The sequence below is a fragment of the Somniosus microcephalus genome, chromosome 17 (assembly GCF_052327205.1).
Source record: "Somniosus microcephalus isolate GS21.2 chromosome 17, FLI_Smic_1.0, whole genome shotgun sequence".
Lineage (NCBI taxonomy): Eukaryota > Metazoa > Chordata > Chondrichthyes > Squaliformes > Somniosidae > Somniosus > Somniosus microcephalus.
Window position 1 is genome coordinate 27628774 of NC_141003.1, and position 16496 is coordinate 27645269.

Consider the following 16496-nt stretch of genomic DNA (forward strand, 5'->3'; position numbering starts at 1 on the left):
TCCAAATATTCCGCAGATGTGCAAAAATGGCGATGTGCCAATAAGGATTATGAGTATCACATGAAGAAAATAAATCTTGATATGGTTTTCATAAAATATTAATAAGGTACATTTTCCGGTGCCGGTGCCAAAGCAGTGGGACCCCGGAGCACCGGACATGGTGCTCAGTGACACCGTGCTTTGCCCATCTCACATGGTTTCCTGATTTCAGCTTCAGTAACCATTCATAACGAGTTTCCAGAGCAGGTTGGGCCTGCTTCAGGGGTGGGTGCTGCCAGTGGGGGTGAGAAATAACACAGAGCTGGAATTCTTAAAAGCTGTAGTACTATTTAAAAGGGGCTACATCTGTTGCTGGGCACTTAAGCAGAAATAGTCGGCCCACCTCCATCTTCTGAGGCATGTTTGGAGGTCCTACGTTATCCTGTGTAATGTTCTTGTGGATTAAGTACTGCAAATGTTGTTCCTTTTTGGCATCTTAGGGCACCATCCAGGAAATATCCAGGCTGGTTGGCAGGAGGTGGATATCAGAGTCAATGCAGTCTGAAACATCCATATGAGGAAAATAGCCTCAGGCAGGTCTATATTGTAAGATGCCCCTGATCTGTCCAGGCACTTGAAGTGCTGCTCAAGATGCCTATAGAGTGTCCAATAATGATCTTGGTGGCTGCATGGTCCTCATTGTATCTGTGCCCTACTGCTGTACGTAGCTATGTCAGAGATGTTAAGAGTCAGGGTTGGAGGGCGTTGCCTAGGCCTCCTAATATTCAAACCGGCACCCGCTTATTCTCTGTCAAATAATTCCTGACACTATAGATTGCCTTAAACTAAAAGCATCGTGACTGCTGGTTGGGAGGCAATGACAGAGTCCTGGGGCAGGATTTTCATTGGGCCGTGGAGGCGGGATTGGAGGCGTGTGGGGGGTTAAAATCCCGAAATCGGGGGTCCCAAACCCATCCTGCACCCAACCCGCCTCCATGCCAGTTTCAAAGGAGACGGGTACCCGACCCGCACTGGGACCCGCCTCCCCGAGGCGGGAAGGGGATTAGTGCCAATTAACTGCCTGTTAACAGGTAATTAACAGGCAGTTTTTAGCCTAATCCCCATTTTTAATGTTGAAGTGTGGGATTCCCGACGGCTCCAAACCACGCCAAGTTAGAGGAGGCGGACCGTCGGGATGAAGGGCTTGGAGGGGTCGAGATGTCCGGTGTTCAGGTGAGTGATGGGTGCATGATTGCAAAGGTAAGTGTGTTTGGTGTGTGTAAAGTGTTTAAAGAAGTTCTACTAACCTTTATTTACCTTTACAGCCTTCCTTCCTTCAGGTCTCGGGAGTCCCTCATCTCACCAGCACAGAAAGCAGAATGGCTGCAAGCTGTCAAAAATTGCAGCATTCAGCTTTCTGTTCCGGGGAGATCTCTAAATCATCCTGAGAGGAAGGAATTAACTCGGAATACAGATTGTCAGTGTTTGACAGCTTCAAACAGTTGTGAAACGCTGATATTTCATCTGTCAAATGGTCTTGACAGATGAAATATCAATCTGTGACGTCACCTGTTGCTGGGTGGGCCTTAATTGGCCTGCTGAGCCCGCTGGGCGGGTCAACAAGGTCAATCAAGTCAAAATCGCATGGGTTGGCTAGAACTCGATGGAGGCGGGACGGGACTACAACCCCGAAAGTTGTAGTCCCGCTTCCTACCCGACTCCTCAATGAAAATCCAGCCCCTGTTCTCTGCAGAATTTTCCTACTCCTTAGCACCTGTTGTGCTTCAATACCATCAGCAACAGTGACCAGGAAAATGCACCCTAATATTAAATAGGCAATTGAATTATTTTAAATTTCCATTAAGAAATGTAGTTGTAATGATGAAATTATTCTGTGCTGCCTGTGAACTTATTGTCAAGCCTAAGTAAGATCAAAAAAGGTGAAAGGCTCATGTTAATATGTAAATATATTTCAATGGCTGCATATTGGCACACACTCAATTTTCTGAGATTCTGACCAGGATTTTGCTGTGTACTGAGTTCATCGACAGGAAATGAGTAATGGAAAGCAGGCACATTCTGGACTGACAGGAAGTCAGCATTTCAAAGAGGACACACCGTGTTTTGAGAACATTCGAATATGGAATTTTTCTGTACTAAATGTTAGTGCTAATTTTTGTCTGGTTACTTTTTTTTTTTGCGATTTTCCCCGTGTGTTTCGGCCACCTGATTTTGTTGTTGCTGCAATTATAGTTTTGAAAACCGGGATTCCAATCAGGATTCCTCTCTTTTCCTGTTATTCGGAGAATGAAGAAGAGGCTGAAAGGAGGGATGCAAGGCAGGTCAGTCTCAATCGAAGGTGGATTTCCCTTACCCACCCTTTCCTATGAAGCGATGTCTACAAGCAGAGCTACACCTACCTTGGAATGGATAAGGAAAACTCTCGCAGGCTTCAGTTCACTAGGGAGGCAGTGACAGAATCTGACCTCCAGTCAACCTCTGCCATTGAGGCGGCACTTCAGTAGCTCTGAACGTTTATGTGTCTGGCTCATCCCAAATTGCCACAGGGGACTCTAGCAATATCCGTCAATCCAATAGCAAGTGTGAGAAGCTCATGGATCTCTTTGTCGTTATGATTGAGACCATCCGATCAGCTGCCTCTGCCACTTCCCTAGCTCACCAAGCTAAATTTCCCCTGAGGTTCCTCCCTCCCCTAGCCCTGAACTCGCAACTTTCTCTTATTTCTCTTCTATCTCCCCTCATTCCCTCTCCGAGCTTGAGACTTGAACACAAAAATCTAGGCTGACACTCCATTGCAGTGCTGAGGGAGCGCTGCGCTGTCGGAGGTGCCGTCTTTCGGATGAGATGTTAAACCGAGGCCCCGTCTGCTCTCTCAGGTGGACGTAAAAGATCCCACGGCACTATTTTGAAGACGAGCAGGGGAGTTATCCCTGTTGTCCTGGGGAATATTTATCCCTCAATCAACATCACTAAAAACAGATTATCTTGCTGTTGTGGGAGCTTGCTGTGCACAAGTTGGCTGCCGCATTTCCTACATTACACTTCAAAAATACTTCATTTTCTGTAAAGCGTTTTGGGACGTCCAGAGGTTGTGAAAGGCGCTATATAAATGTAGGTCTTCCTTTTTTTTTCAACTTGCCCATGAGATCCACTTCCTGTTCCCTAGTTACTATTCCCACCAAACTACTGACCACTCAACTTCCTTACTTAGCCCCCATGCATGTGAGCTGACATTGTTAATAGTTCCCTTTCCTCAGGTACTGTCCTCCTCTCCTTCAAATCTGCCGCCATCACCCTGGTCCTCAGCAAGTCCACCCCTGACCCCTCTGTCCTTACAAACTACCGCCCCATCTCCAATCGCCCCTTTCTTTCCAAAGTCCTTGAACGTGTTTACTTGAAGTTTTAATTGATTTCTGATATGGTTATGGAACTTTGTATACTGTGGTGTTATTTAGTGTTAAAACTTCAATTAAACGTCGCTTCCCAAATCCGTGCCCATCTTTCCCGCAACTCCATGTTTGAAGTCCTCCAATCAGGTTTCTGCCCCTGCCACAGTACTGAAATGGCTCTTGTCAAAACCACAAATGACATCCTATGTGACTGTGCCTGTGGTAAACTATCCATCCACATCTTTCTCGATCAGTCTTCAGCCTTTGACGCAGTTGACCACACCATCCTCCATTCATCTCCTCTGTCGTCCAGCTGGGTGGGACTACCCTCATCGGGTTCCATTATTATCTATCCAGTCGTAGTCAGAGAATCACTTGGAATGGCTTCTCTTCCCGTTCCTGCACCATTACCTCTGGAGTCCCCCAAGGATCTATCCTTGGCGCCCTCCTATTTCTCATCTATGCGCTGCCCCTCGGCAAAAATATCCGAAAAACACAACGTCAGGTTCCACATGTATAGTGACGACCCTCAGCTTTACTTCACCACCACCACTCTCGACCCATCTACTGTCTCTGATTTGTCAGACTGCTTGTCTAACATCCAGTACTGGATGAGCAGAAATTTTCTCCAACAAATGTTGGGAAGACCAAGGCCATTGTCTTCAATCCCTGCCACTGACTCCATCCCTCTCCCTGGCCACTGTCTGAGGCTGAACCAGACCATTCACTACCTTGCCATCCTATTTGGCTCTGAGATAAGCTTCCAACCCCGTATCTGCTCCATTACTAAGACCGCCTACTTCCACTTCTGTTACATCACCTGTCTCCGCCCCTGCCTCAGCTCCTCTGCTGCTGAAACCCTCATCCATGCCTTTGTTATCTTTAGACTTGACGCTCTCCTGGCCAGCCACCCATCTTCCACCCTCCACAAACTTGAGCTCATTCAAAACTCTGCTGCCCGTATCCTAACTCGCACCAAGTCCCGTTCACCCATCACCCCTGTGCTCGCTGACCTACATCGGCTCCCAGTCCAGCAATGCCTCGATTATAAAATTCTCATTCTTGTTTTCAAATCCCTCCATGGCCTTGCCAATCCATAGCTCTGCAACCTCCTCCAGCCCTGCAAGCCCCCCGAGATCTCTGCGCTCCTCCAATTCTGGCCTCTTGCGCAACACCGATTTTAATCGCTCCACCACTGGTGGCCGTGCCTTCTGTTGCCGAGGCCCTAAGCTCTGGGACTCCCTCCCTAAACCTCTCCGTCTCTTTACCTCTCCCTCCTCCTTTAAGATGCTCCTTAAAACCTAGCTATTTGTACAAGCTTTTGGTGTTCTAATATCTCCTTATGCGGCTTTGTTTGATAACTGTCCGGTGAAGCGTCTTGGGACGTTTTACTATGTTAAGGGTGCTATATAAATGCCAGTTTTTGTTGTTGTTGTAGTTTACGGATGCATCAAACAGACGGCTGATGTACGGTTCAGCAGGGCACACAATTTAATCATTTCCCCCATTAGCAAATGGTAACTGAGCAAGAAGGCTGTGCAGGTTTTTTGGATAGTAAGATTTCCCAAGTTCCAGGAATCTATGTGGCCTTATGCAGCCCTGCATATGATTCCATGGTTTCATTCCATTCCATCAACATGCAGGTCATGAATAAAATTGTTGGGCTATGGTGGCCTTGAAGGCCACTGCAGTATCCTCCCTGTATGGCGAAGTTTGGCTGGAGATACCAGGGGCTGGATTTTCATTGAGGAGTCGGGTAGGAGGCGGGACTACAACTTTCGGGGTTGTAGTCCCGCCTCCGTCGAGTTCTAGCCAGCCCACGCGATTTAGACTTGATTGACCTTGTTGAGCCCACCCAGTGGGCTCAGCAGACCAATTAAGGCCCACCCGGCAACAGGTGACGTCACAGATTGATATTTCATCTGTCAAGACCTTTTGACAGATGAAATATCAGCGTTTCACAACTGTTTGATGCTGTCAAACACTGACAATCTGTATTCCAAGTTAATTCCTTCCTTTCAGGATGATTTAGAGATCTCCCCGGAACAGAAAGCTGAATGCTGCAATTTTTGACAGCTCGCAGCCATTCTGCTTTCTGTACCGGTGAGATGAGGGACTCCCGAGACCTGAAGGAAGGAAGGCTGTAAAGGTAAGTAAAGGTTAGTAGAACTTCTTTAAACACTTTACACATACCAAACACACTTACCTTTGCACTCATGCACCCATCACTCATCTGAACACCGGACATCTCGACCCCTCCAAGCCCTTCATCCCGACGGTCCGCCTCCTCTAACTTGGCGTGGTTTGGAGCCGTCGGGAATCCCACACTTCAACATTAAAAATAGGGATTAGGCTAAAAACTGCATGTTAACTACCTGTTAACAGTTAGTAATTGGCACTAATCCCCTTCCCGCCTCGGGGAGGCGGGTCCCAGTGCGGGTCGGGTACCCGCCTCCTTTGAAACTGGCATGAAGGCGGGTTGGGTGCAGGATGGGTTCGGGACCCCCGATTTCGGGATTTTAACCCCCCACACACCTCCAATCCCGCCTCCACGGCCCCAATGAAAATCCTGCCCCAGGTGTGATTGAGTATGAGTAAACGTGGGTAGTTCAGATGTATTTTGTACTCATCAATGTAAAGCATATTAGCGAGAAAAGACTCACATTTATATAGCTTCATTCATGACCTCAGGCCATTCCAAAGAACCTCATAACCAATGAAGTACTTTTGAAGTGAAGTCACTGTTGCAATGTAGGGAAACACGGCAGCCAAATTGCACATGGCAAGGTCCCACAAATAGCGCTAATTGTCAGTCTCACTCAGAAAGGCTGGTGTGCAAAATGAGATGAAGTGTCACTCCTATGCAGTAAGGGGTGTTTTTCTGAGGTTAGGGTTGGGACAGAGCAGAGGGACCTTTATTCTGCATCTGGCTGTGCTTACCTAACTGGGAATGCTGACGCTGGGTGCCTGAGATGAGAAGAATTCCATTCTGTAGTACTAATCTCCCTCACCCTGAGGTGCCAAAATAAATAAAAAAAATAATAATTTACCCAGTTGGACTAAGATGTCTAATTGAGGTTGTGCCAGATCCACAGTGCTCTAATGGCAGTTTAATAATCACACTTACTTTCCCTAACGTTGGGAGGACACTTCCTCTGGCAGTGTTGGCAGGTTAATGGTTCCAAGGGTTGCCTGGATTTGACTGCTGTCGGTGCATTCCAATAATAATGATGGGGATGTTCATGAGCGAGAATTTCACTTTAGAATCAGGCCCTGAATTTTCAAACATCCAAAACTACAGATTCCAAAATACATGCCAATTCCTTGTCACTATGATTACACGGGTTCTAAAGTTCAATGCCTTTCATAAGATAGTCACTTATGGTTACCATCTGGCTGTTTTTTCACTGCCCAACCGGGTTTTTGAAACCGCCATCAGTTGCCAGCCTTTGTTAAAATATATTGTGCTGAATGTGCATTATTGGAGAGATAGCTGCTGTGTCGCTGGTTGAAATATCAACTGGCAGTAATATCAAAACCACTGATTCAGTGAAAAGGTGGCCAGGTGGGCAATCACGCCCTGACCTCAAGGGGGAAGTTTCCTATCCTTAGCCCAAGGAGTGACCTCCTACCCTCACCCAAGGGGGAAATTTCCTATCCTTAGCCCAGGTAGTGACCTCCTACCCTCACCAAGGGGGAAATTTCCTATCCTTAGCCCAGCTAGTGACCTCCTACCCTCACTCAAGGGGGAAATTTCCTATCCTTAGCCCAAGGAGTAACCTCCTACCCTCACCCAAGGGGGAAATTTCCTATCTTTAGCCCAGGTAGTAACCTCCTACCCTCACCCAAGGGGGAAATTTCCTATCCTCAGCCCAGGTAGTAACCTCCTACCCTCACCCAAGGGGGAAATTTCCTCTCCTTAGCCCAAGGAGTGACCTCCTACCCTCACCCAAGGGGGAAATTTCCTCTCCTTAGCCCAAGGAGTGACCTCCTACCCTCACTCAAGGGGGAAGTTTCCTATCCTTAGCCCAAGGAGTAACCTCCTACCCTCACTCAAGGGGGAAATTTCCTATCCTTAGCCCAAGGAATAACCTCCTGCCCTCACTCAAGGGGGAAATTTCCTATCCTTAGCCCAGCTAGTGACCTCCTACCCTCACTCAAGGGGGAAATTTCCTATCCTTAGCCCAAGGAGTAACCTCCTACCCTCACTCAAGGGGGAAATTTCCTATCCTTAGCCCAAGGAGTAACCTCCTACCCTCACTCAAGGGGGAAATTTCCTATCCTTAGCCCAGGTAGTAACCTCCTACCCTCACCCAAGGGGGAAATTTCCTATCCTCAGCCCAGGTAGTAACCTCCTACCCTCACCCAAGGGGGAAATTTCCTATCCTTAGCCCAGGTAGTAACCTCCTACCCTCACCCAAGGGGAAATTTCCTATCCTTAGCCCAGGTAGTAACCTCCTACCCTCACTCAAGGGGGAAATTTCCTATCCTTAGCCCAGGTAGTAACCTCCTACCCTCACCCAAGGGGGAAATTTCCTATCCTCAGCCCAAGGAGTGACCTCCTGCCCTCACTCAAGGGGGAAGTTTCCTATCCTTAGCCCAAGGAGTGACCTCCGACCCTCACTCAAGGGGAAATTTCCTATCCTTAGCCCAAGCATTAACCTCCTACCCTCAACCAGAGTAATCCGCTAACCACATCCTGAGAGGTAACTTCCTACTTTCACTCCAAAGAGTAACCTTCTCCCATCACCCTAAGCTGTAAGTTCTTTTTAAAGGATATACTATGGGAATTAAAGTAGTGCAAATAAAAGAGAAAAGATAAACTAAAGCCATTTAACAAAATTGTGTGCAGACACACTCAGAAAGCCAGTTCACAGCCATTCAGCTCAGCAGGAACTAAATGAACCTTTGTTCTACTCTTCTGTCACCTTGAAATTTTCATGACCATTCAACACCACTTTGCTCTTAAAACAGTCACTTCAGCCAACTGAAGGTTCTGGAGACGTTGTAATAGGCTTGCGCAGAGAGGGGGCATTTCTTTGGGAGTATAAGATTTGTTGGCTTACTGTTGCTGTTCCATGAGCATTAGCTCCATGTGTTGCAGAAATAAAGCACTCATTCAATACAAAAATCTGTGCTGACAGCTTAGTGGGATATCTAGTTTACAGTCCGATATCCCCAAGAAACCTGCAGGATTCCCATTAGATTGTAAAGTGCCATGGTTAGCATTTTCTAACTCGGCAGTGTGTTGAAACAGACTTACTATAACCTTGAAAATTGCAGGAGTTGAAAAAAAGTGATGCTAGGAGTGGGAAAATTAGTATCTAAAGAATTTCCGATCATAAACATTATGTGCAGTTAAAAATACACTCTCTAGAGATTATGACAAACACAAATACTAACTTACTATTTATATCAAGCTTTACACAGAACCTAATGAATTTTCCAACAAAGGACCTGTGTAAATCTGAGTTTTTTTTTAAAGGTTCCAGAACAAACATAACGGAAAATGAGATTGGATCGTATTACTGACTACTAGACGTTACTTATTTAATGAGGCAGCTACCACTGAGAAATCATCAGAATTTCAAGTAAGAAGTGCCGCTGTTAACCCCTTCACTGCTGATTCCACAGACGGCTTCACTGTTATTTGAAAAGCCAGTCTTCACATTTGTACCCATTGCACATGGAAGATCCTGAAAGGATCAGGAGAGCTAACATTCCCCAACTGAATCCCCGATATGTATTCCTGTCTCATGAAGCACTGCACCAGGAATGCTGAACCGCAAGATTGACCCCAATATCTTATACGCGTAAAATTTTAGGTTGGGGGGGGGGGGAAGAGGTGGTGGGGGGGAGAGGTGGCAGGGGGGAGGGAGCGGGGGCAGGGGGAGAGGGGGTGGGGAGGAGAGGGGGAGAGGGGGCGGGGGGGAGAGGGGGAGAGGGGGCGGGGGAGAGGGGGTGAGGGGAGGAGAGGGGGCGGGGGGGAGAGGGTGAGGGGAGGAGAGGGGGCGGGGGGGGAGCGGGGGCAGGGGGAGAGGGGGCGGGGAGAGGGGGGAGAGGGGAGGGAGCGGGGGCAGGGGGAGAGGGGGAGGGGAGGGAGCGGGGGCAGGGGGAGAGGGGGAGGGGAGGAGAGGGGGAGAGGGGGCAGGGGGGAGAGGGGGTGAGGGGAGGAGAGGGGGCGGGGGGAGAGGGGGCAGGGAGGAGAGGGGGCGGGGGAGAGGGAGCGGGGGAGAGGGGGCGGGGGGAGAGGAGGCGGGGGGGAGAGGGGTTGGGGGGGAGGAGGGGAGAGTGGGGCAGGGGGGAGAGGGGGAGGGGGGAGAGGGGGCAGGGGGGAGAGGGGGAGAGGGGGCAGGGAGGAGAGGGGGCAGGGAGGAGAGGGGGCGGGGGAGAGGAGGCGGGGAGGAGAGGGGGAATAGGGGGCGAGGGGGAGGAGGGGAGAGTGGGGTAGGGGGAGAGGGGGAGGGGGAGAGCGGGCAGGGGGGAGAGGGGGCAGGGAGAGGAGAGGGGGCAGGGGAGAGGGGGCGGGGGGGAGAGGATGAGGAGGGGAGGGGGCGGGGGGAGAGGGGGAGGATGGGAGAAGGGGCAGGGGGAGAGCGGACAGGGGAAGAGGGGGCGGGGGAGAGGGAGCAGGGGAGAGGGGGCGGGGGGAGAGGAGGCGGGGAGGAGAGGGGGAGAGGGGGTGGGGGGAGAGGGGGAGGAGGGGAGAGTAGGGCAGGGGGAGAGGGGGCAGGGAGGAGAGGGGGCAGGGAGGAGAGGGGGCGGGGGAGAGGGGGAATAGGGGGCGGGGGGGAGAGGGGGAGGAGGGGAGAGTGGGGCGGGGGGGAGAGGGGGAGGGGGAGAGCGGGCAGGGGGTAGAGGGGGCAGGGAGCGGGGGCAGGGGAGAGGGGGCGGGGGGGAGAGGATGAGGAGGGGAGGGGGCGGGGGGAGAGGGGGAGGATGGGAGAAGGGGCAGGGGGAGAGGGGGCAGGGGGGAGAGGGGGCGGGTTGGGGAGGGTCTTGCGCTCCCAGTGGTGGATGCACATATCGCAAGTGCAGGTGCTGCCTGATTTGTCGCCTGCTCACATTTCAATAGGTAGGAAATCATGTTGGCTGCAAACTGGGCAGGCCTGGATATCTGATGTGATTTCTCATTGGGCAAAACTCAAGTTAGCCGACAAGTTACCCCAGTGTTTTTAAAATGTTCCTGCGAAATACCAAAAGAAAACCAAACCATTCGAAGAAGAGCAGGGGAGTTCTCTCAGTTTCCTGGCCAATATTTATCCCTCAACCAACATCACTAAGACAGATTATCTGGTCATTGTCACATTTCTGTTTGTGGGAGCTTGCTGTGCACAAATTTGATGCCATGGTTCCTACATTACAACAGTGACTACACTTCAAAAAAAGTACTTCATTGGCTGGAAAGCACTTTGGGATGTCCTGAGGTTGTGAAAGGCGCTATATAAATGCAAGTCTTTCTTTTAAACTTAATCAGCAGCACAGTATTTGCTTTTGGCATCAAGTACTTGTTGGAATGTATATAAAAAAATAAATCAAAGCATTGCAATTGCTCTAATTTCTGTTTTTCTCCCCCTAGTAAAGTCAAGCTCATCAGCCTAAGGCAATTTAAGTTATATTGTTTTGCTAAAAGTCAACATTTAGCAAAGAATCACATTCACACTACAGAGTTTCCGTCAAAACACCACATGGAATGAAAACAGTGCATTCAGCACTGGAAGTCTAATCCATATCCAGGTTGTTTATTGGGCAACAGCTTAATCACTCTGTTGGCTAGTTTATCTTAGGAAATGTAACAGCTGATTTTCCTGTGTCCCCCTGAGCCCAGGGCCAGGCAGGTCAAGAGCACCCAAACCCACTCCTCCTGAAATGATCTGAATCATTTACAAGGCCCAAATGTCTCCCCAAGGCACAGGCCCACCTCTAACAGAGCCTACTGCCTGGAGGCAAGGAAGGAAAATCAGCTGACAGCTTACAGCAGTCAGAATGACCACCTGGACTCTGGTCTTCCAGCTGCTGTCTTGAAACAGCAGCCACAAGGCCTCCAGCACCTACCCCTTTTCCTGGGAAAAGAAAGGACCTTTGGTCCCCTTATCGGAGAGGAACTTGGTGCAGGACCTATGGCCTTCTTTTTCTGGTACTGCTCAAAATGGGCCACCTGCTGGTGATCCAAGAGGAAAATGAGACATGGTTGTACTCCATCTTGGAGGAGCTAGCAGGCCTAAACTTGTGGGACCATAAAGAGGTGGAGACCTGGTATCATATGTCTCCGCCCCTTTTTCCTGTGTTTTGTGCCTGGGGAATAAATGTTCCCAGGCACAAATTACAAGAAAATTTGTCCCCCCTGTAATTTTGTACCTTTTTGCACCATGGTATAGAATCGTGTTAATGGAATATACAAATTCCATGGGATGAGATGTTAAACTAAGGGCCCTATCTGCCTTCTCAGGTGTACATAAAAGATCTCATGACACTATTCATCGAAGAGTAGGGAGTTTTCCTCCCTCAAACAACACCACCAAAAGCAGATCATCTAGTCAATCATCTCATTTTCTGTTTAAGGAACCTTCCCAAGCACTAATTGGCTGCCATGTTTGCCGACATAACTTTGAGATGTCCTGAGGATGTGGTAAGGTGCTTCACGTACAGCTTTCAGCACTGGTACATTGTAAAGCCCCTTGTAATCCTGCAGTGAGTGGAATGACCAAAGCCTTCATTAGTAAGGTGAAGGATTCTTCCCCCAGTTACTTTATTTGCACTTTTTCCATCATTTGGAAAAAGAACTGACAGAAATGCTTCTTCTGCAGTAAACAAAAAGGTTTGTGATGGGTTTGAACATTCAGTTTGTTATTTTGGGCATGTTTGGGTATCTAGTTAACACTTCAGTAAATGATGTCAAAAGACCAACCAAAAGGAATTGCTCCTTTCATTAGTGCTGGTGGAAAAACCTAAGGGGTAATAGGACAAATCTGTAATTCCAATGGGGATCCTTGGGTTGGAGTCACAAATGTTGTAGCCCTATCTCTGACCTGTACACCCAATGCTCTCCACTGCGAGTGTGTGATCTTGGAATTATCTCTCTAGTCAGTGCCAGTGACTGCTGAAAAAAGGTAATTGCGCCAACGTTTAAAGTATAAAATAGGGCCCAATGATTCATAGGAAACAGATGTAAGCCTTCATGTTCGAGCTTTGAAAAGAGATTCAAGCGTTTCATGGTATATAAAAATAAACGAGAAAGGAACAATTGATCCAAGTGGAACCAAACCGCTACATTTTCTTCAGCAGCTATTCATGACATCATTAACTTCTGGTTCATACCACTCCCAAACTGACAGCTCCTGCCCCACCTGCTGCTTGGGGAACGGTCTCCTTTTGTCCAAACCCTTTGACTGTGCAGTCCCCAACTAAGATTGCTAAGCCATTCAATATTGCAATGTCATTTAGCACATATTAACACAAAAATAGTGACCTACTTATCAGCCAGTACAGGAAACTTTCTGGTATCCGGCACGGACGGGACCGACGTGGTGCCGGTTCATCAACAATTCCAGATAACCAAACGCTATAGTAAAAGATACGGAGCTCAGAGCTCCGTATAAAGCAACAAACCCTGTTGCGACAGCTTCAAAACAATGGGCACAAGTTGCAAGCATCTCTGTAGCTTAGCAACAGCTTCAGCTACACCCTTGCACAGCAACAAATGGAGTAAAAAAAGTAACTAAAAGTAAAAAAAGTTACCTGAACCGACTCCTGAATTTTGCCGGTGGATAAAGCGTTCCGGTTATTTAGGGGCCGGTTAATCGAAAGTTTCCTGTACTTTAGAACGGAACCTTCATAGTGAACATATCAGGCCACCTTCTGAATTCTGTTCTTCACTGCTTTATGTGGGTTTTGCACTGGTTTCTATTGCCAGTAAAATAGAAATGCTCTATCCAATATAAAATATTTCTGTTTTTATTTTCACTACTTTCTTTTTTCCAGTTCCTTGCAGAATTCAAGAATCACTGACTAGAATTAAATGCCAGCAGTTAGCTCTGCATTGCCACCATGCTGCTAACAGTGGAAATCTGAAATTCTCTCCCTCCCAAAGGCTGTGAATGCTGGGTCAATTGAGACTGAGATCAACAGATTTGTACTAGGTAAGGGTATCCAGGGATATGGAACAAAGGCAGGTAAATGTAGTTGAGCTGCAGATCAGCCATGATCTAACTGAGTGGCAGAACAGGCTCAAGGGGCTGAATGGCCCACTCCTATTCCTATCTTCCTGAGAGGATGATTAATTGGCTTCCGTGTTGGAGTGCCTGTAATAAGGCCCAATTGCCCGTAACTGATTTTTGAATGCCCAAACACTATGATTATGTAATGCAAATAATTAGGTTCTTTAAAGAGCTGAGGTGACAGAGTAACTTAACAAAAAATGTTTTGACGTTGGGGCACACGTGATCTATGAGCCATTAGATTGCTTGTTTTCACCTGCAAGTGGTTTCCAGCAAGTTGTGGGGCCTCAGGTCACGTGAAATCAAAAGCACCATTGCCATTTAAAATGTATTACATTTTCAATGTTTCAAATACAAACCCCATTAGCCTATGATATAAATGAACCCTAAGCGTGCCACATAAAATCGTTTGGCTTGAGCCGACAACAGCTTTTCAAACCTTCCCAGTTTTAATTTGTTCTTCGCTCTTGCCATATATTCAATAAATTACCACACAACAACAGCAACAACAACTTGCATTTGTATAGCACCTTTAACCAAGGCGCATCACTGGAGCGTTATCAGACAACATTTGAGATTGTTAATCCACAAATATACTGACTTACTATAATATTATAAGATTTAAATTAATGAGTTTTTTTTTAAGAGGTCAGTCTGATTTAAGCCACCTGTGCACTTTTCCCCATTGTGTCAAAACCCAAACCTAATTGGGCTGGATTTAGCATTCACTGCAGTACTGAGGGAGTGCTGCATTGCCAGAGGTGCAGAGGTCCTGCCTGTTCCTGTGGTTCAAACAGACCTTAAAGATCCCGCTATAATATTTGAAAAGCAGAGAGTGCTTCCAATATCCTGGCCAACATTCCTCTCTCAAACAACCCAAATGCAAAAAAGCCAGATTAACAGGTCGTTCATTTCATTTGCTGTTTGTGAGATCTTCCTATCATGTTTTCCTACTTGACAACAGGCACTTCACTTAAAAAGCATAATTTATTGACTGTGCAATGCTTTAGGATGGCCTGGTGAGATATTATCTAGATGCAGGTTCTTTCCTTCTCTAGAATAATGCATGATAGCGATGTCGCTAAGGTTAGAGGTGGGATCAGGTTAGAAGTAAGATCTGCTTATTATCACACAAGTTTCTCGATGTTCAATGAACCAACCAGAAAACTGCAGGTGAAGACATTTCTTAATCATTCATTTAAATTAATTCCCAGAAATAGCAAATGATTTAAAAATAATATAGATTTAAAATTGCATCAACTCAGCGACAGCTTTTACAAGTTTTTGATCTGAGGTAAATTTCACACTCCGAGCGCAGGTCTTACTGCGATGAGAGTGCACAGCAGGAATTCGGAGTAGAGGTCGCACACCTGATCCATGGTTCGCACTATTTTTCGGCCACTGAAATGAGCATCATACAGGTCATGAGCATACTGACCTCCATGCCTGACTTCCTAATTAGCAACTCTGTCATGCGCCAGAAGTCATAAAATTTGCTAGTAAATGTGTCCTGTACAGAGTGCACAAAGCATTACCTTTCCACCTCACGGCGCATTTCCTCACGCTTTTTCCTGCGTTCCTCCCTACGACGTTCAAACTCATCCATATCCATGGTTTATGGGCAAATGTTCTGCTCTGCCTTGGTAAAAATCTGAAAATAGTAATTTATTTAATGGTTAAAACACTGCAACAGAATTCATACACATGCACTTACGTTTGTAAATATGTTATATATTTTTTATATATATATGCACACACGCTAGAACTTTTACCACATCAAGTGTCCAATGAAAAAACAAGTCTTTTTGTTATTTTGTCAAACAATCTGGATTAATTCAACTAGCAGAACTGTTCATATCTATCAACACCATATGCAGATGTTAAACAAATGTAAGAAAGATTTTCAGAGAAAACAAGGAGCTTATTTAAAATGTATGACTCTGTGGATTGTTACTGTCCAGTCAGTAGTAATGACCCTAACAGTCGGTCTTCAGTCTGCAAATATAGAGTAGTCGTTCTGACACTTAAAAGCTCACCATTCCAAATATTAACACCCTTCTGTTCAAGCTGCACTGCGTGACATAAAATGTTGCAACGAAAGCTCCCGTATATCGTGCTGCAAATATTTAAAAATCTGTCTTACCAGTAACGAATGTTTCCAATTGAATAGACTAATGAGAAGTAGAAGAGAACGCGTGCTGCATCCCTGGGACCACCCAGAAGTCTCACAGCGCTTAATTCCTTCCGCGAATTAGACTTTCTCAGAGCAGGAAAGAACAGACAGCCCAATCCCTGCGGTTTAATCAAACGATACCTTTTCCTGAAATCTATTAGTCCACTAAATCGTAATGTCTGTTGATAATCACCGCAGAAAATGCTCCAGCACGAGGAGCCAGCCCATCATTTTACAGCGAATTCCTTTGAAGCCCACGTCTAGAAATGGCTACTAGAAAAGGGAAAGCTGCCTTCTCTTTCTGCTGCTGCTTTGTTTACAGAGCTGTCAGTGGTTAGCAAAACTCTGAAGGGAATCTGGCGTTTAAGGCCAACTCTTAGATTGTTTCCTGTACAGTGCTGAAGGCCTCCACTTCCTTTGGAATCCCAGCCTAGGCTGTTCAGTGAGCAGTGAAAACATTTTGTAAGTTCTGTGCAGACAGAGGCTGCCTGGATACTGCGGTGCGTGCTGCCTGAGTGTCAGCTGCCCTTGGCTTCAAATACGTTTCATTGGTTTCACTCTTGTCAGGAGATTGAGAAAAGTAGCAATAAAAATGTGTGTGTATATAGGAGAAAACTTCTGGTCACTTTGAACGGGACAAATACTGACTAGTATTAAATCTTTATGAGCAGCAAAACATCCTTTAAAACATGAACATTTTGTTTTGTCTCAGGTCTA

At 46.9% G+C, this 16496-nt stretch overlaps 1 protein-coding gene across 10 annotated transcripts in view; it reads right to left on the reverse strand.

The window, feature by feature from the left end:
- LOC147105595 (caldesmon-like) overlaps positions 1-16496 on the reverse strand; it is a 256048-nt gene that overhangs the window by 117958 nt on the left and 121594 nt on the right. For 9 of the 10 annotated variants that reach the window (XR_015081519.1, XM_086010134.1, XM_086010133.1 and 6 more), the window contains one exon: positions 15142-15257. Coding sequence is in view for 9 of the 10 variants with exons in the window: in XM_086010134.1 (XP_085866260.1) it covers positions 15142-15218 (77 nt within the window). In the remaining variant the exon portion in view is untranslated. Of the gene's footprint in view, positions 1-15141; positions 15258-15749; positions 15848-16496 lie in introns of those variants that run through there. The other variant, XM_086010129.1, reaches the window with a different exon arrangement.